We start from the raw sequence: 26,213 nt of genomic DNA on the forward strand, positions 1-26,213 counted from the left end.
CCAGTAGACTTTCCCTAGATCTCTATATGACTGGTCCCTCATCATTCAGTTTTAGCTTTATCATTGCAATTTATCAAAAAGATCACTGGTTTTTAGTAGATCTTTTTAAAAAAGAAATCTTACAAAAAAAAAAAAAGATTTATTTACTTTATGTATGTGCTTTATCTGCATGTACACCCGAATGCCAGAAGAGGGCATCAGATCACATTACAGATGATTGTGAGCCACCTTGTGGTTGCTGGGATTGAATCAGGACCCCAGGAAGTGGGCCAGTGGTCACTGAGCCATCTCTCCAGCCCCACCCCCACCCCACCTACATCTCTTGAACAGTTTTGTACCCTCCTTGGTGCTGTTGCTGTACTAAGTATGAGTCTCAGGTTTGCACTGTGGATCAAGTGGTCTATCAGTGGCCTCCTACTTTGCAAGTTTGGTGTGGCTTTTTGTTTTGTTTTGGGGGTGGGGGGGTGTTTTCTTGTTTGTTTGAGAAATAGACTCCTGTAACTTAGTCTGGGCTTGAACTTACATGATATTGACTTCTAAACCTTCCTGCCTCTACCTCCCAAGTCCTGAGCTTACAGGCATGCATCACTGTGCCTTGTTCTTTCAGACCCAAGGTTTCATGCTAGGCAAGCACTCTACCAACTAAGCTACAGGTATTCCATGCCCTGTTTTAGAGATACTTTTGATGTTTTTGAGAAAGTCTTGCTTGTAGCCCAACTAGCTGAGAATGCTAAAGGATTCTTGTTACTTTGTGTGTTTCTGACATATTTAGATATTAGCTGCTTTTGGCCAAGGATTTTGTATCATTGGATCCTATTTCCCACTGTACTTGTGCGTAGAAGGTAATTTTTTCTAGACTAGATACATAAAAGAAAAGAGAAGCAGACCTCAAATTGAGGGCCCTGTTCTCCTTTTCTCCTTTTCACTAGTATTGACATGTGCACTGCGGGTATAAGCCTCAGAGGCAGTGTTTACATGATGAAATGCCTCAACTCATTTCCCTGTTTCTAGCCGAACTGCTGACCAGTGCAAAGAAGAGGGAAGAAATGCAGAAGCAGATTGAAGAGATGGAGAGAAAGCTAAAAGCAATGCAGACTATTCAGCAAGAAAGAGCTGGTGACCAGGTAAATGGTTTGGTAGTTTCTTAGTTATACTACTACCAGGAAAGTAATTTAACAAGTGACTCTTAAAGACCTGTGAAATAAGTGAGGTAATTCATTGACTTCTCAATTATATTTTTGTTGTTAATGCTGATATTAACTTTCTGTTTTAGTCATGGTCCATTCAAATGGGATTAATTTTTAAAATTTAATATATACTTGCCACTGCTCATCTGAGTACAACAGTACCACTTTGACTAGGAACCTAAGCTATTGGCAGGACTGTAACCACAGGCTTTTCTACCCATGTCCAAGTTCCCAAAATAATAACTCTGAGACTGAATTATTTATGAATGAATGCCTAGGCCAAAACTTTTGGGTCATTCCACTAGCTCATAATCCAATTATTTAGTTTAAACTAGTCTAAGTCCTGCCATGTGGTTAGTTATGTATCTGTCTCCTCAGAGTTTGGGGCAAATCTCTTCTTGTACCTGACTCTATCCCAGAATTCTCTCGCTCTTGGAACTCCCACCTCCTATTTCCTGCCTCAGCTCATTGGCCAATCAGCTTTTTATTGATAGGCAATGCTTCCATACACTACACAAGAGATTTTTCTCTATATTTCCTTCCTTTAATCCAATAAAAGGCTCTTTGTCTTTCAATAATAGACTATAAACAATAATAACAGTTATGGAAACTATCAGGTAAGATTACATTCACAATGTCCAGTCCATATGCATTTGGCTTGGAGAAAGCTTATCTATTCTGTCTTGGCAAGTTCAGAGTTCTGTACTTAAATTGTTTTTTATCATAACTTGCATTACTGACCTAAAAACATCTTAGGCCTAAAAATCATCTTAAATTCTAACAACTTGAGTTTTATTGTGATACTATAACTAGTCTTAATCCCATCAGAGACTTGAGGGGAATAAATATTACCTAAGGGTATAGGAAGTGCAGGCAGGCAGCTTCTAAAACTACAGAAAAGACAGAGAAAGCTGTCTGTTCAGTCCATCCGCGTTCAGTCTTTTGGCCCAGAATATCTGTAGACTTTTCTGTGAAGCAGAAATTGGGAAGGGCTGCTTACTCTGTCTTGGCAAAGCTTGGCAGTTGACGCATTTGCCTTCCCTGTGTCTCATTTGTCCAGTTTGGACGGCATACTGTCAGCAGTAGAAGCAAGGGCAGTTGTGCACAGTGACTAGTTTGCCACTTTTGAAATAAACTCCATAAGAAGGGTCTTCAGTGCTCATCATCTTCTTTGAAGTAGAATGGGGGTGCTGCCAGGAGCAGACCTGTCTTGTCAAAAAAGGCCTTTTGTTAATAAAACATTCTTACATGACATTTTCTATGGATCTCTGAGTGTTTTTATTTTTAATTTACTTATTTATTCTATATGAGTACACTGTAGCTGTCTTCAGTCACACCAGAAGAGGGCATCAGATTTCATTATCAAGCGTTGTGAGCCACTGTGTGATTGCTGGGATTTGAACTCAGGCCTTCTGGAAGAACAGTCAATGCTCTCAACCACTGAGCCATCTCTCCAGTTCGAGCTCTGAGGTTTTTGAAGACCATCTATCTAGAGTATATCAGAATAGGCAAACATTGATTGTTTCTAGCTATTTACTATCTGTTCAACTTTGAAAGCATCTTACTAGAGTAATTAGCTGGAGTAGTGTCTGACACGACCATGAGGTTGATTGTCTGAGTGCTAACTTTTTTTAATCATCCTAAACTGTTTGCAGTAGCAGCTTTCAAGGACTAGAACTTCATATTACATAGGTACAATACCTTAAACAAGAGTTGAAACATATACATAGTATATTGTAGCAAAATATAATCCTACCTGTATCAACATACAAAATCAATATTAATGTAAAAATATTTCTCTTGTTAATGTTCTTTGGTCTAAAAGTATATTCAGTAATCTGTCCTTGTATCCTATTATTCCTGTATTATCCTATATCCCTCCTTTTTTTTCTTTGCATCCCTTCTCCCCTCTTTCCCCCTGACATTAGATAGGAGAAAAAGAAATATAGAGGAAAGAAAAAGGATGAGAAAAAGAAATTCTTGAATCTAATCTCCCTTATTTTGTTTCTTCCCTGCCCAAGACCACACATATTTGTAACCATTCCCCTTAAACAAAGACAAACATCCAACATCACTGAAAACCAAAACCTACCCAGCCCATCTCTTGGGAAGTGGGGGCTTCCTGCTGTCTGTGGGCATCATTTTCCTTTTTGGGGGTGGGGGCTAAGGAAATTGGGTTAGCCCTAAGAAACCCACCTGTAACATCTGCTGTCCAGTTTCTGTGTGCTGAGAAAGTCCATGGCTTAGAGGAAGTCCTGACTGGAACAGTCTGTGATGCTGGTTGATCTAGCTAGCCAATTTGAAATTGTCCCAGGTGTAGACTTTTGAGAAAACCGCATTGAGTCAGTCTGAGGTAGGATCAAGCAGGAAGCTGGAGTAAGTATGTCTCCGCTTGTCAGCATCCTTCTCAGCATCCCTAAGGGTGAATCTTGTCAGAGTCTCTTTAACTTTATCAGTGCCTGTAAACATAACCTCTCACAGGTAACATACATTTCTGCCTTAACTTACGTGTGGAATGCACGGTGTGCACAGAAAGCTAAGGATGAGTTTCTGCTCTCTCTAGTCAAGCAGGTATGGCACCTGTCTGTCTCTCTAAGTCAGTTTGGGCTGTATAACTAAACTGTAATATAAATTTCTATCTGTGCCATTTGAAAAGATGGTGTGATTAGTCCTGAGGATTCTGTAGCCAACAAAGCTTAATGCATAACTGAAGTCCTGGTTGGAGACACTTTCGTGTCTCAGCCAATCTCTGAGCTGTGCCATGGAGAGGGGTCAGCATTTATGTCACGTGTTTTTTTGTTCTTGGTTTCTTCCTTCATGGGTGCAGCCTAGATCTTTAGGGGGTCTTCCACTGTCAAACCTGATTTTTATCAATTTGGAGGGAATCCATAGCTTTTTCTCTCCTATTGTAACAAAGGCAACCTCTCTTCCCCCAAAGTAACATATTTCTTTCCTTCCTTTCTGAGGTTAGGACAAAGACCTTAATTATAAACAGGCTGATTTAGTTCAGCATGTTTTTTCCCCATAATACTCAGCAGCTGTGTTATCTGTCTCACTGACATTTTAAAAAATTAAAGTCAATAAAACATTGTTTTATCTATCTCTGGAAGATCTCATATCTCCTTTCTGCTCTATGAGTGTTCCCCTTAAAGTCCTGTTAGAGCTTTTTTTTTAAAAGATTTATTTATTTTATATATGTGACTATACTGCCACTCTCTTTAGATACATTGGATCTCATTACAGATGGTTGTGAGCCACCATGTGGGTGCTGGGAATTGAACTCAGGACCTCTGGAAGAGCAGTCAGTGCTCTTAACCGTTGAGCCATACCTCCAGCCCTTGTTAGAGCTTTTATAACTGCTTGACCTGCCTGTAGGAGTGTAAGGTATATATGCAACTAGTTTTATGCCATAATGACTAGAATGTATACATGTACCTGAGCATCATGAGCTTTAGTCTGCAAAGGCATTTCTAAGATAGCTGCCAGCTCTGATACATGTGCAGTCTCGGATCAGCCTTTGCAGAATCTAAGGCAGAAAGAGGCCCATTGGATTTCTGAATATATGTCAATAGTATAGTGCATCATCAAACTGTGTACATATCTTAATTCTTCAGACTCTACAAAATAAATCATATAATCTATTGTATGATGTCACTCTAAAGTAGCATTAAACCTACTTTGTATTCTTAATTCAAATATTGCATCTCTATGGATAGCCACTCTAGTTCCTCAAGCCTTTGTGGAGTTTTCTCACCTGGAACTACCTTATTTACTGTTAGTGTAGATTTCAAGTTGGATTATTCTGAATGTTCTTTATTTCTGATTTAACGAATCCTCTAACCTCTATTCTGTGACCCCCAATCTAGCATTCCATCTTTCAGTTCTCTCCTTATCTAGGTGTTTTATTCTGGTCTGTCTTAAAAAGGATATATAAAAGTGTTAGTCATTAATGTAAAAGTAATTGTTTGTATGCTGATAACAGAAAAAATTATATGGGATCCAGATACATTGTGTCATTGCATTTTTTCATTTTAACATAGAAAATATTTTTCTATTTAATTTCCAACTCTCCTTAAGGACTTCTTTATTATTTTCAAATTAAATATTTCTTTCTATGATTTTTTTTTTATTCCCAGTGTTTATATGTCTGTTTTCCCCTTTTATTTTCAAACTTAATACCAGTTCAGAAGTTTAAGGCTCCCAGATGAAGTTCCTTTTGCCTTTATGTGTATCTTACAGGCTCCTGAGGCCAAAGCATGTCTGTGGTGGCTAACTCCATTTCTTCAACGCAGTCTAGCAGGCTGCCCTTACTGGTTCTAGACTATAGACACAGTTTGCACTTTGAGAGCTGAGCCTTATACCCTTCGGTTTTGCCTGGGAGCCAAGCATATTTGCCCTAGCTCTGGGAAGTTTTTCTGCCTGTGGGATATGCCTGAGGTCAGCTTGCTCTCTCTCAAAGGGATTTAGCCTCCTGCCCAGCTGGAAAGCTGGGTGTGGCTCTGCAAAGTGGTTATTTCTTGCCTTTCCAGCTGTCATGGCTTTCTTACTGGCTGCTCTGAGCCTTCTCATGCCCTATGCTTGGCTAACATGCCTCTTGTTGACACCATTCTGTGCTCAAATTTCAGAAAGGACTCTGAGACCGAATTATTTTCCAATGAATGCCTAGGCCAAAAGCTTTGGGTCATTCCACTAGGTCATAATCCAATTATTTAGTTTAAACTAGTCTAAGTCCTGTCCTGTGGTTAGTTACCTCTCCTCAGGTTCATGTATCTGTCTCCTCAGAGTTTGGGGCAAATCTCTTCTTGTGCCTGACTCTATCCCAGAATTCTCTCCCTACTGGAACTCCCACCTCCTATTTCCTGCCTCAGCTCATTGGCCAATCAGCTTTTTATTGGTAGGCAATGCTTCCATACACTACACAAGAGATTCTCTCTATAAGAGAGACCTTTTGTCTGATGTGGTTGGCAGATGTCTATAGAAAGTGGTAAAGCAGACATTAGCACTAGAACGTAAAAATAGGATTTTCTGTATGGGAGGGACATTTGTTTTATTTGTGTTAATGTAAACAGCAAGAAGAGAGGATGCTTTCAAAGGACTCAGCCAGATTGGAGATTGCTTCAGAGTCTCAGGAAATGTCGGGAGTGCCTCCGTCCTGTTCCATCTGGCCACTAAGCTCGAATCCTAGGTAAGACTACTGTGGTGGACGGCATAGTGCTCACAGATCATAGAGCAAACTTGATTCTGGCCACTTGGAGTCTCCTTATCCTTTTGCAGTCCTGAGCGATGAGTTGTACAAATGTTAACGTAAGGTTTCATGCTAAGAGGGAATATATGATGCTGTCTTTTCCTAGGTAAAAATAAAAATGTTTTATTTATTGAGCCAACAGTGGTACACGCCTGTAAACCTAGCACTTGGGGGGGGGAGGGGTTGGAGGCAGGAGGATTAAGAATTCAAGGCCAGAAGCCCAGCCTGGAATACATGAGGCCCTGTCCCCACCCCCAAAAGTAGAAATGTGCTGGTGTGTGTCCTGTAACTCTAGTACTCAGCTGATCAAGGCAAAATGATGAAAGCCCATCTGACTGATAAAGTCAGTGTCTCTCTCAGGAAAGCCAAGTGTGGGATAAGGACATATACTTAAAGTGCATTCCATACTTGAATGAAATGTCCTCATCAACCCCAGTCCAGTGCTGTGTACACTGAATATATACTAATTAAAATCAAAACTCAAAGACGGGCATGGTAACACATGCTTTTAATCCCAGCGCTCGGGGAGGCAGAGGCAGGTGGATCTCTGAGTTTGAGGCCAGCTTGCTCTACAGAGTGAGTTCCAGAACAGCCAAGGTTACATAGAGAAACCCTGTCTTTAAAAAAAAATAAAATAAAAAAACTCAAATAATTACCACACAAAAAAATCTGTTGTTCACTCTAATATGTGCTTTCTGTGGTGCTGTTTTTTTCTGTTTTATAAAATTGGTGGCTTAACTTACTGTAATCTGCCTTAACTGTTCTTGTGTTATCAAGTATATTGATAGCATTTTCAGTGTGTAACGGTTCCTCTTCAATATGAGGAGCAAGGCCGTGTAATAGAAAGTCCTCAAACTGTAAAAGCACATGGCTGGTCGTGTGGCAGTTCAGACCCCTGTCCACTGTGTTAGCTGGAGCTTGCCCTGGACAATGTGAGCTTCTCTCTAAAACAGAAGGTTCTTCTTATGGATATTAAGCACATTTATTTTTCTTTTTAACAAATTTCTTCACAGGGAAATCTCACCTGCTGAGAACATTTTGCAAGAACAACCTGAGACCAAAGGTAAGTTGTATTTGACAGCGTTTTTGAGAAATGCAGCAAATGTATTACATAGTAACAATGTGTGCTTTGCTTAATTATAATAAAATAATTATAAGAAGACAATGGTCATATAGTGTTTATTACATGTGGTTTGAAAAAATATTTTCATAAGATTTTTCAACTCTTTGAAATACTTAGTTTAGGGCCAGCAGAATGTGCTGACAGGTTAAGGCACTTGTAGAGCCCAAATCACCTAAGTTTTTATCCTCAGAACCCACCAACCTTCACACAGTCACTGTGACTACACAAATAATCCTCACACATATGCAAAATAAGCAATTATTTTACTTTGCACTTAAGCAAACGTAGCAGGAGTATTTAGCAGTCAGCTCTGTAAGGAAAGCAGCACTTGGAGAGGGGAATGTCTTAAACGATTTTATATTCAGATTGGTTTTCTTATCTGCTAACAATATGTTAAAAGTATTAGGCTTCCCATCTGTTAATCTCAGTTGAAAAAGATTTCACATTTTTCCTCTCATTTTTTTTTTCTTCATCAATGATTGTTGTATAAAAGCTACTAAAGAAAAAACCTTCAAGCTATGAAAAATATAAGTAAAAGGAGGCCTAAGGACGGTAAGACGGCTCAGCAGTGATATTAAACAGAAACACGTAAAGCATACTAAAATGTTTTAAGTGGTAAAAACATGAACAGCCACTAAAAAGTAGTTTTTGTAAAACTTAAATCTAGTGTCCTCTAAGTCTGTCCTATAATATCTAGGGATCACTAAGCAGGGAGACGCACGTTCAATACAGAGGGACGGATGATAGCCCGCAAGACCCAGCACAGAAAGATCAAAAATAAATAGAAAACTAGAAGATTTGGGCTTCATTCTCATATTTATCTGTATACTTATTTATTTGTGTATGTACGCTTGCGTGTCATGGCACATGTGGAGCTCAGGTTGTCAGGTTCATCTACAGAGCCTCCTCACCAGTCAGAAGGCAGGCGTTTGACTCTGACAGCATACGGAGCAGATTATGCATTTCCAATTCAGACACATTTAAAAAAAAAATTGGAAACAGTTTCTAAAATGTAAAACTAGCGGCTAGATATTCAGAGATATAGATATTATGTCTTAAATAATAAAAGAGCATTTTATAAATCTTAGAAAACATACCAGAACATTTGCAGATGAAATGAAGTGTTCTGAATCTGTCAGAGCCATGTCGGGCTAGATTTGGAGTTGGTAACAAGGCTGGGAGCAAAGAAGAAGTAGACACATGGTTAGATAATTATTATGAAATGAACTTTACTTTATAGGCCTTTTCTCTTATAAAAACCAATTTGAGGCTGAAAAATGGCTTAGTGGTTAGTATGTGCTGCAGTGGAGGACCCATGTCTGGTTCCCCACACGTGCACTGGGTGGCTTCGGGAAGCTGTACCCTTTTTCTGACCTCTTCAAACATCTGAACTCACTGATCAGTATGTAATGTACCCACATACAAGACACATACATACATAGTTAAAATAAAATCGATTTTTAGTTATAGATTTTCTTTTAAAACAGCATAGAATTAATTACTTTCTATAGTTTTCTTGAAGAATTAAATACTCCTAAAACTTTTTTTCTCTTTCTATAGGTCCCAGTATGCCGTTTTCCATTTTTGATGAGTCTCTTTCGGACAAAAAGGACAAAAGGTTTGGTTTTATTGTATTTGTTTGTTATAAAGAAATAGATCTTCCTATATATATGTGTACACTTTTTTAACTTAAAATTTTAGATTTTTCAGGCTGGAGAGATGGCTCAGCGGTTAAGAGCACTGACTGTTCTTCCAGAGGTCCTGAGTTCAATTCCCAACCATCATATGGTGGCTCACAACCATCTGTAATGGGGATCCAATGCCCTCTTCTAGTGTGTCTGATTGTTCTTCCAAAGGACCTGAGTTCAAATCCCTGCAACCATGTGATAGGTCACAACCATCTATAAGGGCATCTGAAACCTTCTTCTGGCCTGCAGGCTGGCATGCGGCAGAACACTCCTGCATTAAATAAATAAAAAAATTTAAAAGGAGGAGGAAGGTGGTCCTCTTTTAAAAAATTAGATTTTTAAAAATTTTAAATTAAAAAAAAAAGTAACGTGTGTGGGTATTTTGCCCATGTGTATATCTGTACATAATTTGTGTGACCAAGGTGGCCAGAAAAGGGTGTTGGGTCCCCTGGAACTAGAGTTACCAAGCAGCTGTGAGTCTCCGTGTGGGTGCTAGTAGTTGAATCCAGGTCCTCTGTGAGGGCAGCCAGTACTTAACACTAACCCATATCTCTAGCCCCTTATCTTAAATTCTTTTGTATAAATATTTTGTAAAAATATTTGTAAAAATAATTTGTATGTATTTATTAATACATATGTATATTATATACATGTGTGTATATATACATATGTGTGAATATATATACATATATGTGTGTGTATATGTGTGTGTGTGTGTGTGTGTGTGTGTGTGTGTGTGTATGGATATGGGGGGGTATCCTTGCCAGTCTATACATATGGAAGTCAGAGGACAGCTTTGAATTGCATCTCTCTCTCTACCATTGGGTCTCTCAGATACAACTCAAGTTAGTGGGCTTCTACTACAAAGCATTGAGCCCACTGAACCATGTTGTTCCCCAATATCTTAGACCTGTTAGTGAGGGTGGCTAGGTACTTTGGTGTACACATTAAGGGAAGGGAAGAAGGGATTGAGATAGGAAGATCATGAGTTCAAGGCCAACATGGGATACATAATACAACTTTATCTCAAAAAAAAAAAAACCCAAAAAAGCATAAATCAGAAGTTTACTGTTATTCTATTTGCAATAGCTGGGAGTGCTAACTGGAATATGTTATTTTCCCAGTCCTGCTACAGATGGTCCACAAGTTCTCAATGCCCAGCGAAGACCCCTTACAGTTCTTAAAACTATAGAAGTCATCCCTGCAAATGAGGACATATCTCCTGATGTTTGTGTAAGTTAACATAAGTGGAGTTATCTCACTCCAATAGCTCAGAAGTTTAGCGTTTGGCTGGTTAGATGGCTCATCGGGTAGATACACCTGATACCTGAGATTGGTCTCTGGGTCCCACACGGTGAAATGAGAACTGACTCCCACAAATTATCTTCTGACCAACACATAACTCCCTGACACACAGGCAGACAAAATAAAATTCAAACAAATGTTAGACATTCAGCAGATGTTGAAACCTCAGTGGGCAGTGGAGTGGAAGAGAATCTCACAGTCAGCCTAGGCTGTGCAGTGAGTTTTAGGCCTTGAGTACATGGCTAGATCTTGTTTCAGAGATTTAGATGAACCACATTAGAATCACAATGTGACCAGGGCACGTGAAAAGATATGCATAATTATGTCACCAGGGAAATGCAAATTAGAGGCACAGTGAGATACTACATTGTACCCACTGTAATGTTTATAATTAAGAGACAGATAATAACAAATGTTTGGAGGCAAAGATGTAAAAACATTAGAACCTTCATACATTGCACCAACAGTCCTTTTGGAAAACACGTTGGTCATTCCTTAAAATGTTGAACCTGGGGCAGTTAAGAGGACTTGTTCTCCCAGAGGACCAATCTGGGTTTGATTCCACAGCCATCTTGTGGCTTCCATGGGTACTGCACACATATGCTAACATACATGTAGGAGAAGCATCCATACACATAAAATAATTACTAGACAGGTGGTGGTGGTGGTGCACACTTTTAATCCCAGCCCTGGGGAGGCAGAGACAGTGGATCTCTGAATTTGAGGCCAGTCTGGCAAAGCAAGTTCTTGGACGCAGAGAAACCCTGTCTAGGGAAAAAATTCTTTTACTAGTTAAACATAGTTACTGGGGCTGGGGATTTAGCTCAGCGGTAGAGCACTTGCCTAGTGAGCACAAGGCCCTGGGTTCAGTCCCCAGCTCCAAAAAAAAAAAAAAAAAAGAAAAGAAAAAAGAAACATAGTTACTATAAGCCATAGCATATCCCATCCATGACATACCCATGATAACTAAACTCATACACAGATAGTATAGAAATATTATTCATGATAGAGAAAGCAACCTGCATGTGATGAACTAATGAATAAGTAAGATATATGTCCACACGGTGGCATATTACTTGACAAGTCAAAGGAATGAGTGGAAGACTGATATTTGTTACAGCATGGTTGACCCTCACAGTAAGTGTAGGAAACTAGGCATTTCGAGAAAGTGAAATCATGTGTCTGGAGAGAGCAATGCTTTGAAAGTGACTTCCATGCTCTCCTTCCCTGGTACAAATAATATCACTTTCTCCACTCAGAAACATAAACTGAGTGTGTGGATCTGGTATGATATTAAGAAACGTATGGTAAATATTTCCCATTTACACGGAGTATCCATAAGAAAGCAGAATAGATAGGAATTATGGAGAGGGTGATAGCAGGCGAGGCACGGGTAGTGAGTGCTCTGTACTTTCTACCAAAGTAGCACACTGGTGTGAACACACTAGAACACTGAGATGCACACTGTGAAGTGATGAAGTATATCTCAGAGTCTTGGGGGGGGAGGGTGTCACTGATTTGACAGCCTTTTTATACTTGGAATTATTTTTTTTCCCAACATACAGGTAACATGCCTTTTGTGACAATGGAAATATTATGTAGACCAACCATTTTTCCTCTATTCTCTTTTTATTTACATGTCATTGTTGTGTTTATGTGTAGGGAGTGCTTGTGTGCATGAGGGCAGAAGTTCTCTACACCATGTGAGTCTCGGGATTGAGCTTGAGTCACCAGGCTGGCTGTAGGTGGCTTTACTCACTGAACTGCCTCATGTCCCTCCTATTCTGTTCTATCTACTGTCATAGAGACTTAATAATACCAGGGGTAGAAAGACAGGATATAGGCATTCTAGTCAGATAAAAAGACCTTAGACACTGGCACTGGCATGCACTTTGTTGGAACTGTGGGGAAGGAAAACCCTGCAGATAAGCCCCAGGCATTGCTGGAGGGGGAGGGGGAGAAGGGAGTGGCTGAGGAGCTTCAGTGACTGTTGGTCCCCAGTTGCTGTGGACAGCACAGTGACTGAAAAGAGCAAGCAGTATATGCTGTGCTCTGGGGAAGCCACCCAGTGCGTGGTGGGCCGGACTGTTAACCTGGTTTCCTCGTTCACTCTCTCTGCCTCCTCTTCCTTCTCTCCCTTTTCCTTTCCTCTTTCTCCCCCTCCTTTCTTATCCCTTTGTAATGTCTTCCTAGATTCTTAAAAGAAGTACTTACCTGAATATTTTAACCATCCCTTCCCCAAGTTATATCCTAAAGGTCTAAACTGGTAGATAGATCCATAAGTAGTATTTTATTTTACTTTAAATGCTTTTTATTTATTTATTTATTTATTTACTTATGCGCACGCGTGCGTCTGTGCGTCTGTGTATCTGTGTCTGTGTCTGTCTGTGTGTGTTGAGGTATCAGTGGAAACCAGAAGAGGATACCAAGCCCCTTAGAGCTAAGCTATCCTGACAGGTGCTAGGACCTGAACCTGGGTCCTCTGGAGAGGCATCAAGTACTCTTTGAGCCATCTCTCCAGTTCCTGGAATACTTTTTAAGTGAGAAAAGTAGTCTCAGTTCTTCAGCTCTCAGATAAAATTATTTGGGAGAGGATATTAAGCAGTTTTTCTATCGTTGAGTCCTCCAGGTATATTTTTTGATGAAGTAATAGTTTTCTTTATTAACAAAATCATTTTCCTCAATTTTGTCCTGTGCTTTTTTTCTTTTTTTCTTTTTTTTTTTTTTTTTTTCTTTTTTCTTTTTTTCGGAGCTGGGGACCAAACCCAGGGCCTTGCGCATGCTAGGCAAGCGCTCTACTACTGAGCTAAATCCTCAACCCCTGTCCTGTGCTTTTTAAAGTGTCTTCAACTAGAGGTCCTGGTTTGTTATTTCTAAATCCCATGTCAATGATCCGATGTCTTACATTTTTTAAAAACTCGTGTGTGTGTGTGTGTGTGTGTGTGTGTGTGTGTGTGTGTGTGTGTGTGTGTGTGTTGTATCATGTTTGTAGACTGTGCTAGCTAAAGTGCATTTGTTTTATTTTAGGATGAACTTACAGAAATTGAACCTTTGAGTGAAGATGCCATCATCACCGGTTTCAGGAATGGAATTCTTTGTCCCAACCCTGAGGACACTTGTGACTTTGCTAGAGCAGCTCGTTTTGCTTCTACTCCGTTCCATGAGATACTGCCCTCGAAAAGCATCGCTTCTGATCCCAAGGAAGGGTTGCAGGAAGAGGATCTGGATGGGAAGGCCACTGAGGGTCATCACATTGTTCATCTCCAGACTCTCAGCGTAAAGAAGCTGAGGTGATTGCATGTTTGCTCTCTTGGTCTGTGTGCTTATCAATTACAGTGACTAGGTGTCAGGCTTTTACTGTTTGCCCCATGCTCAGTAAGAGAGTGAGTGTTGCAGTGTAGTGTCGGTGAAGGTTCTGCTTGGTTTGGATTTGAGGATTAGAAGAAGAAAATTGATGGTTATGAGACTCAGGTACAGAAGGAGAGATGGCTCAGCAGTTAAGAGCACTTTCTTGGGGTTGGGGATTTAGCTCAGTGGTAGAGCACTTGCCTAGCAAGCACAAGGCCCTGGGTTTGGTCCTCAGCTCCAAAAAAAAAAGAAAAATAAGAAGAAAAAAAAGAGCACTTTCTTATAGAGGACCTGGGTTTGATCCACACTCACATGATAACTCTCAACTCTGTAACTCCAGTTGTAGGGTATCCAGTGCCCTTTTCTGACCTCTGCATGGACCAGACACATGCATGGTGCACAGAGTTGTGAGCAGAATGAATGCTTGCATACATATAATAGATCTAAAACTTTTTTTAATCTATTTCTGATTTGGGAAAAATTATGTGCTTTAAAAGCAAAACTAATAAAAATAAATTCTATTACAAGATGAGTTCAGTTTAAAATTTATAATTTAAAATGTATAAAGTTGGGCTCTAAAGAGATAGTGGTTAAAAGCATTGGCTGCTCCAGCAGAAGTCCCAGAGGCTCAGTTCTTGGCACCTACAATGGTACCTCCCAACCCTCTATAACTCCACTTACAGGGATTTGACATCCTCTTCTGGCTCTGTGGGTGCTGTCCCCACACTGGTGCACTGACATGCATGCAGGCAAAACACTTGTAAAAGGAGATGGGTCTTTATTAAGAAATATATAAAGTTCTGACAGTTGGTGTATACTGTCCCTGACGACAGTTTCACTCTTGTTTCTTGCAGCCCAATTATTGAAGACAGCCGTGAGGCCACCCACTCATCTGGCTTCTCCAGATCCTCTTCTTCAGTTACCAGTACATCCTCTATCAAAGGCTTTCAGATTCTGGAAAAGCTGGAGCTGACTACTGATGCAGCAGGTAACCACCCAGCCAGTAGGCCAGCTTCCGAGTCTGCTTGGTGAACATTTCCATCCCTCCGCAGGCTGGCCTGTAGCTACTGACACTGCTCCAATTGTGCTATTTCCCAAAGAAACCAGCACTAACTTAACATAATTTCATATGCCCAAGGCAAATGAATGTCGTCAGGTCACCAGTGTTCACTTTGTCATGTTGGAGTTCCCCTCCCCTCCATCTTCTCTGTTTTTATTTTTGTTTTGTTTTTCTGAGACAGGGTTTCTCTGTGTAGCCCAGACTGTTCTGGAACTCAACTCACTCTGTAGACTGGACTGGCCTTGAAATCAGAGATCTGCCTGCCTCTGCCTCCCAGGTGTTGGGATTAAAAATGTGTACCACCACCCCCCAAATCCCGATCTGTTTTATATATTTGTGTGTGTGAGAGACAGACAGACAGACAGACAGACAGACAGACAGACAGACAGACAGACGGACAGATCATACAAAGGCTAAAAAAGGGCATCAGGAATCCTGGAGCTGGAGTTATAGTCAGTTGTGAGATTAAGCGAAACTCAGATCCTCTGGAAGATCCAAGAAGTGCTCTTAACTACCAAGCTATCTGTCCAGCTCCTTTACTACTGTATATTAAACATTAATTTTTATATTTTTCAACTTCTTTTCTCCACAGAAAATGCTATTCAATCACCCTGGTGTTCACATTATCGCCTACAACTGTTAAAATCCCTACCAGAACTAAGTGCTTTTGCAGAGTTTTCTGTGGAAGACAGGCCGATGCCTATGCTGGAACTAGGGAAAGAAATTGAGTTAGGTAAGTAGTGTTGAGTACGTGTCCTTTTGCTGTGACAGCATTTACAAATAAGTGACTTGAATGCCACAGGCCCTGAACACTAAATGTTCCTAGGTTGTAGTAAATAGCATGAGAGACGTTAACACATTGTAAATTCGTACTTTTATTTGCCTCTTTTAATATTTTTCTTATATTTATGTATTTTATTTAATGAATGTTTTGCCTGCCTGCGTGTGATGCCTGTTGGATCCCTCAGAACTGGGGTCACAGATGGTTGTGGGTGCTGGGAATTAAACCTGGGTCCTCTACAAGAGTAATGAGTCCTCTGACTGCCATGCCATCTGTTTGGGGCCCTTTGGATTTTTATATAAATGACTTCAAGAAGTATTCTAGATGCCACTTAATGGCAAAAACACTAGCACCTCTCACACATAAGCCTGGAGGTAAAGTGTAAGGATCTACATATATTCACAGTGACTTCAAGATGGTACCAAACCTTTCCACAGGTCACGAAGATTACTGCATCAAACAAGAGCACCTAACATGTGAAGATTACAGGTTATTCTGGGTGGCACCAAGGAACTCTGCAGAGCTGACCATGATAAAGGTGAGATGACTCTCTGATTTCATCACCTTGTAAATAAGCAAAGAAGACAATATGTCCCTTATGGTACTGTAAAACCTGGAATCAGAGACACCAAAAAGTCGACTTAGTCACTGTTCTAGGTCAAGATCAGAGCTAAGAAATGAGGGAAAGTTGTGTAGAGACTCTTGTGTTAAGCATACTAAGTAAGTGTTCTCTTGACTTTATCTTTCTGGGGTGTGTGGACTGCCACCCTCTGGGCAGGTTGTATTCTGGTCTTGACAAAAAGATGTGCTAGATCCTCGACCAAGCACACCTAGAGACAGTGCTCACTGGGTTTTTATTCTTATGTGTGTGGTGACACGAGGTGACTGTCTTTTCCCAATTGGTGGGGTCCAGCCTCACAGCCTTTAGCTTTTGGCTAGTATTAAAAGAACCAGTATGAAGAGATGAAGGAAAAGGGGTCAGGAGTCAGCCTCTCTGCCATCAAGTTATACAAGTACGGTGGGGCTTTCATGTGAACAGTTTACCCCGGTGGGAGTTGGTATTGTAAGATAAAGGTCATTATAAGTAGGCCTGGTTGGCTTCAAACCAGTAATAATCCTGTCTCTGCCTCCTGTATACCTGGATTATGGGCATGGTGACACATTTTTATTCTAGTAACTTTGTGTGAAATTTCTCCCTGTCTTTAGATCCTGGAAGTCTTGTTTGTGGCCAGCATGTGGCCGCGCTTTGATATAAGTCTGTTATCATCTGTGTGCTAGGCACATAATCAGTACACTCTCAGTCTGACATTTTCGGTCTTGACATTTTCTTTGAAGAAAAACATGTTTCTTTCAATTTTCTGCTTTCTCAATTCGTAATTTCTCATATTAGGGTATAGATTTCCCTGTACGGTTATATCTTTGTTAAGCACATATTTGTGTCTGTGTATATAGATCAGAGGACAGTTTCTCTCTTATCATATGGGCTGGTGAAGAACACCTTTACCCCTGATCCATCACACCAACAGTGGGCAGCTCACAACTGCCTGTGCCTTGGGATCTGAAACCCTCTTCTGAGGGAACCTGCACTTGAGTGTACTTACCCACCACAGACAAACAAAATTAAAAGTAAAATATTTTTATTCCTCCTCTAGCTTCTTCTTTGTCTTTTTTCTTCTGTAGTTGCAGTTGATTGTCTCTTAGCTACAGGTGACTGCTTCTAAAGCGTCCCCTACCTGTGCGAGGCACCCAAACCTGAGTGTCCTCAAGTCTTTTGTGTAGACTGACATAGTCTTTGCAGATAACATACATACATACACCTTCCCATAGACTTTAAAACACTGTCGTGTCACTTATAATACTGACATAATATACATACTGTGTGTTGCCCTGCACCCTGCCCACAGCTGAGTCCTGCACTGTACACCCTGCAGGCTCAGACTCTTATCCCCACAGTCCTATTCTTTTTATAGGCTTTTACATTTCTTTCATAGAGGGAATATTTTTTATTTTGCTGTGATATTAATGAAGTTTTAAATTGTTTTTCTTGGTATAGCAGGATGGCCCGGTGGATAATGGTGCTTTCCACCAAACCTGACAACCTGAATTCAATCCCTGAAACCAGCAGGGAAGAATATTGCCAGCTCCCACAAGTTGTCCTGTCACGTTCGTACCCATTTCATATAGAGGAGTGTTCTGTCTTCATGCACACCAAAGGAGGAGATCAAATCCCATCATAGATGGTTGTGAGCACCAAGACCAACCAGTGCTCCCTCTCCCCTCCCCTCTCCCCTCTCCCCCTCCCCTCCCCCCTTCTCCTCTCTCTCTCTCTCTCTCTCTCTCTCTCTCTCTCTCTCTCTCTCTGTCTGTCTCTGTCTCTGTCTCTGTCCTGGAACTCAGTCTGTAGATCAGACTGACATTAAACTCAGAGATCTGCCTCCTGAGTGTGGGATTAAAGGTGTGGCTGCTGCCACTGCCACCCAGCATAAGGTGTTCTTTTAAAAGAGAGAGAGGAAAAAAGCAGTCTGTGTCTTGTCCCTATCCTATCCCTGTCATGTCCTCTTCATGTCCTTGTCCTGTTCCCCTCATGCCCTCCCCTATGTTCCCCCCATGTCCCCCTCATGTCCCCGATCTGCCTCCCTTCCTATCCATTTCCTTTTTTTCTGTTTAAAATTCTGTCTTTTCATGTTAGCAACTTTGTTTGACTCTCTTCAGAGTTAGGCATGTGACTAAAAGCCAACTGAAAGCCTTGTGTGTATAGAGAGAGGCCTTGACAGCCACGGGGCTTCACTGTAGATGAGGTCGTTCTGGCATTTGATTGGCAAACCCACCAACTGTAAAGTCTCTTCCCTCGAGTGAACTGGATCTCTGAAAGAGGGTTTCTCATTTCCTGCCCAGAGAATATGCCTAACTGCTGGTGTAAGGAGGTAATGTAGGAGAGAAGCAACATGGAAGGCCCGTGTGTATCAGAAAAGCTCCTTCCTAGCTCCCATCCCATCCCCCACAGCACTTGGTGTCTTCTAGTCTAGGCCTGTTGTTTTACACCTGGAAATGACAGGAAGAGGAAGAGAATCTGGAGACTGAGTCTTAAGTGGGGTTCAGGGACTCTTGCAGCTACACAGCCTTACTCACAGCTGCTGCTGGTTTTCCTCGATAGCACCTGTGTGCCATGACTGACGTGTAGTTCCCACCGCTGCTAGGACAGTGTTTCTTGTGTCTTCTGAGTGCATTAACTTTTGAGCTTGCAGACCTGGATTGCCACTCTGTCCTCCTTTCTTACAGACTATGCTTTAGTGTTTGTTGATGGTCGTATGTTTTTGGCATTTTAGACTCGATCTTATTATGTACTCTTGGCTGGCCTGGAACTCACAGTGCAGAGTGCTAGGATTAAAGGATGCACCACTCTGCCTGGCCAGATTATGCTTTTAAATTACCTTTTACTCCACATTCGCTGGAGTGTGAGAGGGGCTGTGTGGTAGCTTCAGTAAGGATGGCTCATAGGTTTATGTATTTGCTCAGTCACCAAGGAGTGCAACTCTTTGGTAAGATTAGAAAGATTAAGTGTGGCCTTGTTGGAAGAAGGGTGTCACTTGAAGTGGGCTTTGAGGTTTCAAAAGCCCATGACAGGCCCAGCGTCTCTTTCTGTCTGAGCATCAGGATGTTTTCCAGCACTACCAGATCTGTCTGCATGCTGCCATGACGATAATGGACTGAGCTCTGAAACTGTAAGCACACCCGAAGCAAATGCCTTCTGTTATAAGAGTTGCATTCATTGGTCATGGTATCTCTTCACAGCAATGAAACAGTGACTCAGACAGGCTGGAAAAAATGTGAAGGGTTTTGTTGGTTTGTTTTAGACAGGGTCTCACTCTGAAGATAGTCTGGAACTAGTCTGGAACTGAATATATAGACCAGGCTAGCCAAAACTTGTGTTAGTCTTCCTACCTCTGCCTCCTAAGTTCTACAGTTTTTGTTATTTTTTTCTTTTGGGTTGGTTAGTTGGTTTTAGTTAGCATACAAAATAGTGGCTTTTATTGTAACATATATTGGGGTGTGTGTGTGTGTGTGTGTGTGTGTGTGTGTGTGTGTGTGTGTAATTGCACTTTTACTTCCTCCCCTCTGTCACCCTCCCTGGCCTCTTCATTGCTGCCCTCCTCATAGGTCCCTCCTGCCTTCATATAGAATTGAGATTCTCCGTATCCTAGCAGACTGTGTGTCTGTGTGTCTGGCTCATTTTATTTAACATAATCTCCATTTCTATCCACTTTCTTACAATTAATATGATTTTATTCTTTATGACTAAGCTGTGTTTTCTAGCTGGCCATGGTAGCATACACTTTTCATCTTAGGAGGCAGACAGAGGAAGTTCAAGGCTAGGCTATACTGTGTTGCCTATAGTTTTAAAAGCTGCAGCTGTGCTACCAGCCCCTCCTGGCAATCACAACCGTCCCCCAACCCCTCTCCCAGCTTCCTTTCCTAACTACTTTGCTCCTGCTTGGTTCTGGCTTGGCTCCGGGGTTGGCTGCTGCCAGCCCCATCCCAGCTTCTTCTTTCTCTACCTGCCTTTGCTCCAGGAGGGGTTTGTTACCAACCCATTCCCGAGACCCTAGAATCCACTCATGAAGAGAACACACAGACAGTTTTATTGTTTTAGAGCTGGCCGACTAGGCACAATGGCTGAACACAGATTTCCTTCCTGGAAAGAAAGGCGTGCCCTCATCACTTATCATCTCCGCTTCTCCTCCTGCCCTAAACGTGTAGTGGTTTGTATCAGCCCTGCCAACCGCCATGGCCATCCGCCTGTAGTGGGGGCTATAGGCCCCAGCTTACATGATTTTACACGATTGCTGCGTGTTTCTTGTTCCCAAGCATGACAGAAAAGTCCCATCCCCGTGCCCGCCCCTTCCTTGCTTCTGCCTTTTCCTCCTGGCACCTGGAAGTTCCGCCTTTACCTTCCACCCAGCAATTGACTCCTGGCCTTCTTTATTGACAAACCGAGAACCAGTTAGGGAACTAAACCCTAGTATCAGGACCTCCCCTAACTGTACTGTAGAAAGAGTTCTAGGCCATCCTGGGCTACTCTGTGAGATCTTGTCTCCAACAGTTTTCAGTCGGCCAGCCCTCAGCACGTTCTAAGTGCCCTTCTGTTTTATGTCTTGCAGGCATCTTCTCAGCCTCTCCCGTGGGATTTTTATATCAACCTCAAGTTAAAGGAGCGTCTGAATGAGGACTGCGACCAGCTTTGCAGCTGCTGTCAGTATCAAGATGGCCATGTTGTGTGGTACCAGTATATAAACTGCTCCACCCTTCAGGTTTGTGAGAATACCAAGCACATACTGATGGCTCAGCAGGTGTGGCCCTGGATGCCAAGTCTAACGGCCGAGTGTGATCCCGAATGGTACCAGGATTAAATCCTGTAAATCGTTCTCTGCTTTCTACTCCCACACTATGGCATGCTCTCGAGCACACACACACACACACACACACACACACACACACACACACACACACACACACACAGAGAGAGAGAGAGAGATGTAATTAAAATTTTAAGATACTTAATGCGAAATTCCTTTCAATCATCTAGAAATAGACCAGCCATGCAGTGTTGGCGCACACCTTTAATGCCAGCACTGGGGAGGCAGAGGCAGGTGGATCTCTGAGTTCAAGGCCAGCCTGGTCTACAGATTCAGTTCCAGGACAGCCAGAGCTACACAAAGAGAAACCTTGTCTCAGAAAAAAAGAAAAGAAGTAGTTCAGTTTTAATTTTTATTTACGTACGTGTGTGTGTGTGTGTGTGTGTGTGTGTGTATGTGTGTGATGTAAATGGAGATTTGAGGATAAAGTCAGTTCTTCTGATGCATAGGTTCTAGGGATCAAACTTAAGTCAGCAGGCCGGTGGTAAGTGCCTAGACCTGGCTGGCCTGGAATTTATGGATGTTTTTCTACCTCAGGCTTCCAAGTGCTGCGATTACAGATGTATCTCAACATACCGTCTGTAGAGACAGACAAGTTCAATTGCAGTCTAAAAGCATTGATGACTCTTTTCTTGGGTATGCATGCTTGCTTGCTTTCTAGTGTTGAAGATTGGCAAGAGCCCAATGCAGTCTAGACAACCCCTGAGCTGTATTCCCACCTTCTTTTCCAAATGGCTTTGATCAAGTACCTATTTGATATTTTCTAGCATTTTATCTTGAGAGATGGAGAAGAGGGGCAGGGAGGAGAAATGAATGGGTCACCTAACTAGAATAATTATCAACTCATTTAAAGCAAAATAAAATCTGTGTCTTCCCTTTACTGTGTCCCCTGAAACCTTAAAAATATAAACACAATATATCATTTTATTCTTTGCTGTGTTCTTCAAGTTTTGCTACCAACAGAATTTTTTAATGTTCTGCTTTAGGTGTGTGCGTGTGCACATGTAGGTGGACATGCATGTGGCTATTAGAACAGCTTGCAGGAGTCCTTTTTCTCTGTCCACCATATAAATTTCATGGATCAACAAGGATTTCCAGCTTGGCAGCAAGCGTCTTCCCTTTCTTTAGCTCTCTGTCCACAGTCTGACTAAATCCTTATTGTCTTAAGGAGGCCTCAGTGTTACTGCTGGGTCAGGGGTCTTGACTGCATCCCAGCAGGAAACACAGCAGCAGTCATGGGATGTATGCTACAGCCTGGGAAACAGTTTTCTCTCTTCTGTTTCCAGGACCTTCTCCAACACAGCGAATTTGTTACTCATGAAATAATAGTGTTGATTATTTGTAACCTTTTGACAATAGTGGAGAAGCTGCACAAAGCTGAGATAGTGCATGGAGACTTGAGTCCAAGGAGTCTGATTCTACGGAACAGGTTGGTTCTTTCTATTTCCTTCATTGGCTGCTTTTTTAGAAAAACACGAATAATTCTCATATGCCTTATAAAAAGGCCTGTGAGGGGCTGGAGAGATGGCTCAGCAGTTAAGAGCACCCGACTGCTCTTCCAGAGGTCATGAGTTCAATTCCCAGCAACCACATGGTGGCTCACAACCATCTGTAGAGAGATCTGATGCCCTCTTCTGGTGTATCTGAAGACAGCTACAGTGTACTTATATATAATAAATAAATAAATCTTTAAAAAAAAAAAAGGCCTGTGAGGGGGTTTTCCCTGTTTGTATGTGTCCGCATGCCTGGTACCCACTAAGGACAGGAGTCAGCACCTCTGAAACTGGAATTACAGATGGACGTGAAGCTGCCGTGTGGGTACTGGGAGCACAGAGGTGCTGTGTGTATGAACAGATAGGTGAGGGTGTGCTTGCCTTGCATGTGTACAGCCCTGGGCTCCAATCGAGCACCAGGAAAAATGTGAAAGGACGTTATCTTTTATTTAACAAAATCGACAGGAAATATTATGTAGAGTATAAGTACTAAAAATCAGAAAGCCTTTTATTACTTTTGGGGAAAAAATATTTTTTTTCTTTAACATGTATAGCTGGAGTTATAGATGGTTGTAAACTACCATGTGGATTATAGAAATTGAGCTCAGCTTCTTGCAAGAACAATTAATGCTCTTAACCTCTGAGACATCTTCAGCCCCTGAAAAAGCGACTTTTGAAGTCAGTTAGTTTATTGCATATATAACTTGTAAGGAAAATGAGGTTGTGAGGTAGGAATATGGCTCAGTGGTAAAGTGATTACTAGCCTGGGTTTGATCCCCAGAGAGGGAGAGAAGCTAGCTTGGATTTGGTCTCTGGAGAGGAGGAAGAGAGGTTTTGCCCATGGCAGTACTAGTAGCTGAGTAGAGAGCCAGAGAAAGGTCATGATTCCTTATTAATTTGTGAAACACTCTCAAGCTCAGAAAAAAATGTTTTAAGTAACCATAGTTTAAATTGGATCTATGCCATGGAAAAGTGGGAGCTGCTGTAAAAATTCCTCCTGCTGTAGAGGTCGGTGGCATGAAGAGTGTCCCCTCAGGTTCATTGTTTCTAGATAGTCATAGCAAGTAACTAATGTTTGAAATACGCTTACTGGATAGTAAATTTGTGTTCTGAAATATTTTCTAATGAAGTAAAAGATAAGGTTACAACAAAAGGTAAAAACATGGTGATGGTTTAATCAAAACAGGAAATTTTACACTATAGATAGCAGTTCACTAGAAAATAATCTTATAAGTTTATTAACCTTCAGAGGTAGATCCTTGAAAACCCACCTGCTGCAGTAGACAAGAAGGGCTATGACCCCTGAGTGGGGCAGAGCTCACTTCTAATGCCCATCCTCACTGCATACTGTAAGCTTGAGAAGGCTCTGAGGTGGCCATGCACCATGGGTTAGACTAGATTCCTTGTGACCAAAGCAGCCTTAACCCTTTGGGCTGGACTCGCTATTACGTCTATGTGTGCATTTTCATAACTAACCACTGGAAGGCACTGTTGGCAAGGCTAAGATACACCTGCGGTCCTTTCAAAAAGAAAAAAAGACCGGCGTATGCAGCTGCTTTCACAGCCTGTTTCTGTAATCTCCTTTTAAATCTCCTCAGAATCCACGACCCCTATGACTATATAAATAAGGACGACCATGCTGTGAGGATAGTGGACTTTTCCTACAGTGTTGACATGAGGGTGCAGCTGGATGCATTTGCCTATAGTGGCTTTCGGACTGCACAGGTCCTGGAAGGACAAAAGATCCTGGCTAACTGTTCTTCTCCCTACCAGGTAGGTGGAAGACAAGCCTGGACAAGCATGGAGAGCATTCTTAACCTTCTCCTGTCTAGATAAGGTGTGAGCGCTGGTACTGACTGGCACTGACTCGCTTAGGTGACCCAGTTTTCAAATACTGTATCACTGTGCAACTTGAAGTTAACCGTTTTTCTGTCACAGTGCTCAGGGATATAAACATACACATGTAAATACATAGCTGAGGGGCTTAAGTGCTCCAGCCATTTCTGTTCCTCGCCATCCGTGTCATCTGTCAATCATTCTCTTGGCTCCTCACTGTACAGTAAGCAGCAGCCTGTGCTCCTTGTCCAAGAGATGTGGGAGGATTGAATGCAGTGCTGTGTGTGTATGAGGACACTATGCAGTGCCTCACGATTGTATCATGTGCAAACATCTTCTGACTTAGCTTTAGACATAGGGTATCTGCTGACTGGATACATGGTGTAGCTGAAGTGGTCATGTGGGCCACAGGAAATCACAGCTGGGGTCCATCCATGCAAATGAACTGATTGTCCTGATGTGATTGGTGATCCAGGTAATCTACAAAGACAGTCTGTTGTCATTGACTCTTAAAAATAACCCCTTAAACTGGGCAGTGGTAGAGCAGGCCTTTAATCCCAGCACTTGGGAGGCAGAGGCAGGCAGATTTCGGACTTGGGGGCCAGCCTGGTCTACAGAGTGAGTTCCAGGACAGCCAGGACTACACAGAAAAGCTCTGTCTCAAAAATGCAAAGTCATGATAATAATCCCTTAAATTATCTCTGATCATTTCTTTGGGGAGCTTCTCCCTGTCCTGTAAGGATAAGGAACATCTCCTAAAGCAGATGCCACGAACTACAGTTTTGAGCTCTGCCAGTGCCTTTCAGCCCTGTGTAAATAGGTTCGTGGGGGACGCAGAGAGCACTCACGGAACGCTTTGTGATTTCAGGTAGATCTGTTGGGTATAGCAGACCTAGCACACTTACTGTTGTTCAAGGAGCACCTGCATGTCTTCTGGGACGGACTCCTCTGGAGACTTAGCCAAAATACCTCTGAGTAAGTACCGCTCCTACAGGCTTTCTACCATCCCAATAGTTTGCCCCTCTCTTCAGCAGTCTCTGCTGTGGCAGGGCAACCTGAGTTTTTTAAACCAAGTACTGTGGTTCCAGTGATGTCTCTGTGTTCACTTTAGTGTCTGCAGAGCACCTAGAGCAGGGGAAGGAATGGCCAAGTAGACAAGACACAGATTGCTCTGACTTTGGGGCATTCAGGAGTATACCGTGTCATATAGGAGTATGGATGTTTCTTAGCTTAGAAATACTAGAAACATTTTAGAAAGTTGAGTTTTCTAACCAATTAGTTAGTTAGTTAGTTAGTCTTTTTAATAGCTGTATTTATCAAAAGTCAACTGTCTTTTGAAGAGTTAAGTTTTCAAATGTATGCTGACTTTAGATTATTATTTAATGATTAGGTAGAGCCAAGACATGGAGCGGTCTCCGGGTGCGGAATAAGTGATCTCTCGGGCCTGTTGGGGAACTTGTTCGGTATCTTAGGTACCGCCTTATCTCAGCTTGGCCAGTGGCTTCCCAGCAGACGTTCACCAAGTAATGACTGCTGCCTGCCAGTTCTTTGTCTTCATTTTAAATCAGTTTCAAAAATTTAATGTCCCTTCCCTGCTTTCCTCTCCCAAACATTAAGTTGTATTTTCTTCTTCATTTGATTTGGAACTTGGCCAATCGCATTTGTCTTTTGCATATATTCTAAAAATAGGTTTGATCCTGACATGGTGGCTGAGGACTTTAACCCCAGCACAT

General features: G+C 41.8%; 1 protein-coding gene across 1 annotated transcript in view; it reads left to right on the forward strand.

Moving 5' to 3' along the window:
* The window catches only part of Bub1b (BUB1 mitotic checkpoint serine/threonine kinase B), a 52,408-nt gene that overhangs the window by 24,297 nt on the left and 1,898 nt on the right, over positions 1-26,213 (forward strand). The window contains 13 exon segments of the mRNA NM_138540.1: positions 1,012-1,124; positions 6,257-6,372; positions 7,446-7,495; positions 9,116-9,173; positions 10,368-10,476; positions 13,576-13,838; positions 14,751-14,884; positions 15,549-15,689; positions 16,175-16,275; positions 20,897-21,046; positions 22,438-22,580; positions 24,243-24,417; positions 25,349-25,455. Of these exon segments, the coding sequence (NP_612549.1) occupies positions 1,012-1,124; positions 6,257-6,372; positions 7,446-7,495; positions 9,116-9,173; positions 10,368-10,476; positions 13,576-13,838; positions 14,751-14,884; positions 15,549-15,689; positions 16,175-16,275; positions 20,897-21,046; positions 22,438-22,580; positions 24,243-24,417; positions 25,349-25,455 (1,660 nt within the window).

This window comes from Rattus norvegicus, chromosome 3 (genome assembly GCF_021556685.1).
Source record: "Rattus norvegicus strain SHRSP/BbbUtx chromosome 3, alternate assembly SHRSP_T2T, whole genome shotgun sequence".
In the NCBI taxonomy this organism is placed as follows: domain Eukaryota; kingdom Metazoa; phylum Chordata; class Mammalia; order Rodentia; family Muridae; genus Rattus; species Rattus norvegicus.